The sequence below is a fragment of the Acanthisitta chloris genome, unplaced genomic scaffold (assembly GCF_000695815.1).
Source record: "Acanthisitta chloris isolate BGI_N310 unplaced genomic scaffold, ASM69581v1 scaffold36621, whole genome shotgun sequence".
NCBI lineage: Eukaryota > Metazoa > Chordata > Aves > Passeriformes > Acanthisittidae > Acanthisitta > Acanthisitta chloris.
The window spans coordinates 1-2,414 of NW_008654955.1; the positions used below are offsets into that span (position 1 = coordinate 1).

The following is a 2,414-nucleotide window of genomic DNA, read 5'->3' on the forward strand; positions in this document are numbered from 1 at the left end:
AGAAATCTTTAGGATTAAATTGAAAAGTAGGTTTCACTGTGTCAGGTGTTTGCCTTGGGAAGAGATTCCAGAGCCACATCTTACTGCTGGAAAGAAAACCTTATCCTCCTTTCCATGCTAATGTTCACCTCACCCACCAGTGAGGTGCACGAGTGTGTCAGAACGGAGCGTCCGTGGGCTCTTTTTGCATCGCTTACATCATCTTCCTGAGCGTTAAAACACTAAAACAGGCTCGAAACGAGAACCAGAGTGTGACTGGCTGGGCCGGCGTTGGAGGGCCATCTCCATGTGGGTGTGCACAGGAGTGTTCAGGTTTGGTGTCTGTCACTGGGAGCTTAGGGAGCCTCGTGGGGTGCAGGAGGGAGCACCAGGCCCAGGTGGTGTCAGCTCTGCAGCCTGGCAGCTGAGCTCAGGGTGGCTCAGGGCCCCAGACACGGATTTTAGGAGCCCCAAGTTCCCTGTGCCCAGACTTGATGAGCCCGAGCGGCCTGGGGTTGTGTTGTTGTGCACGTGCAGGAACTAGGCTCCCTCAGGATCCTTTGTGCTCCTTTCTGCTCAGCTGCAGCCTACAGTGCCCAAGTGCTCCAGCCCTCACTGCTGTCCTGGTTTTCCTCCTGGTTGTAGCTTGGCACCTCAGAGGAGCGAGGATGGCTCAGGAGACAAACCAGACGCAGGTGCCTCTGCTGTGCACCACGGGCTGCGGGTTCTATGGCAGCCCCCGGACCAACGGGATGTGCTCCGTGTGCTATAAGGAGTTCCTGCAGAGACAGCAGAGCAGTGACCGGATCAGCCCTCCAGGTAGAGGATTTTTGTCTTGAGGAATTTGTCTTCAGTGGGTGTCTGGATGCAAACTGTGTTCAGCAACTGGGACAGAGCACAGCACTGGTACTGGCCACCAGCAGATTTATTCCCTTCTGGAAAACCTGTGTCTTTACCTCTCTGTGGATACCCAAAACTCTAAATCAAGGACCCCTCGATCACTTCTGTTCCCTGTCAGGCGGCAGTTGTTTTCTTCCCAGTCCCACCAGTTTGTGAAGCCCCATCCCATTCAGCACCTTCCAGTACACTGTCAGACTTCCCTTGTGCTAAGAGGGACCCCAGGTTTTAGCTGTTCCCTGAGTTTTGTGCTGAGTGCTGAGAACCATAACAGAGCCCCACAAGGAAATTTTATTTGGGAAGAATTTGGCCTGTTTGGTTTGTATCATTTTCTTACCAGACAACCAGAAGCCATGACAGAAAAGGTTTCCTGCAGCTAAACATGACTGACATATCCCTGAGCTGGGAGCATGGGAAGGACACTCTCTCCATCATGAGCAGGGTTTCTTTTGCTCTGCCCTACGTGCAGTGAGAAATGCCTTCGAGAGCTCTTCCAGTTTGTTCCTCAGTGTAATCATGGCTTTCCTTGAGTGACCCACCCAAAATGTGCATCAGGAACACATCCCTTCCTGACAAAGGATTTTCTTAAGACCCTGACTTAGATCCTCAGCTGACACAAACGACTCTGTTGAAACCAGTTGCTTTCAGCAGATGAGGATGTGGTTCTTGCACCTCAGAGAAGCTGCAAAGTGACGTTGGGTTCAGGACCCAGACGCCCTGATGTGTTATCCCCGTGGAGGCCTTTGCACAAATTTGAAGAGGAGAGTGTAGGAATGGGGATATGGGAGTGATCCCAACCAGAGTGTGCCCTCCTGGCTTCCGGTAGGGAGCAGGAGGTTAAAGCCTGCTGAGAACTAATTCTGCTTTGTCCTTGGCTGTCAAGGACCCAAAGAGCTTGCTATCGTTTTCCCAAGACTTCACCAAGACTCTGATCTTGTCTCATAGCACCCAGTGGTCCCAGCAGCAGCCCCATGGCTTCTGAAGCAATTGCAGGGCAGCATGCAGAGGGAGACTCCACAGCTGAGGATGCAAAAGCCAGGTAAGGGCATACCTTACAGCCCTGCTAAAATCCATCTCTGGGACACAAGGGATAGCCTTCATGTGGCCAGTGGGCTCTGTAAATGGGCTGGATCAAACTCTGCATTGTGACCCTTGCGTATTTGGAAGATGGGGATGTCTCTGGTGATAATGGTGATGATGAGATGATGACTGATGCGTGGAGTGAGGTACCAGAGGGTTGGTAGTAAATCAAGTGGCATCTTGGTTCTCTTGCAGGCAGTGCACCTTGTCTGTTCAACTGTTCGGTTTCTCCTCAGTCCCAAGCAGTGGGATTGCTGGGCTTGTCCTGTGCAGGACAGGAGTTAGATTTCATGATCCTTGTGGGCTTCTTCCAACTCAGGATAGTCTAGCATTCTAAGTGAAAGCACCTGGTGATGATCCAGTCTGCAAGCTGTGAGAGCAGGATTAGGGACCTCAGGCAGGTTTGATGGGAAAGAGGATAGTGCTGTGCTGAGCTCTGCCATCATATTACAGTCCTG

General features: G+C 51.8%; 1 protein-coding gene across 1 annotated transcript in view; it reads left to right on the top strand.

Annotated features, from left to right (window-relative positions):
• Positions 1 to 647: 647 nt before the first annotated feature.
• LOC103810814 (AN1-type zinc finger protein 6-like) overlaps positions 648 to 2,414 on the top strand; it is a 5,966-nt gene continuing 4,199 nt past the window's right edge. Inside the window, exons 1-2 of the mRNA XM_009083734.1 lie at positions 648 to 798; positions 1,038 to 1,068. Coding sequence (XP_009081982.1) covers positions 648 to 798; positions 1,038 to 1,068 — 182 coding nt within the window. The remainder of the gene's footprint in view (positions 799 to 1,037; positions 1,069 to 2,414) is intronic.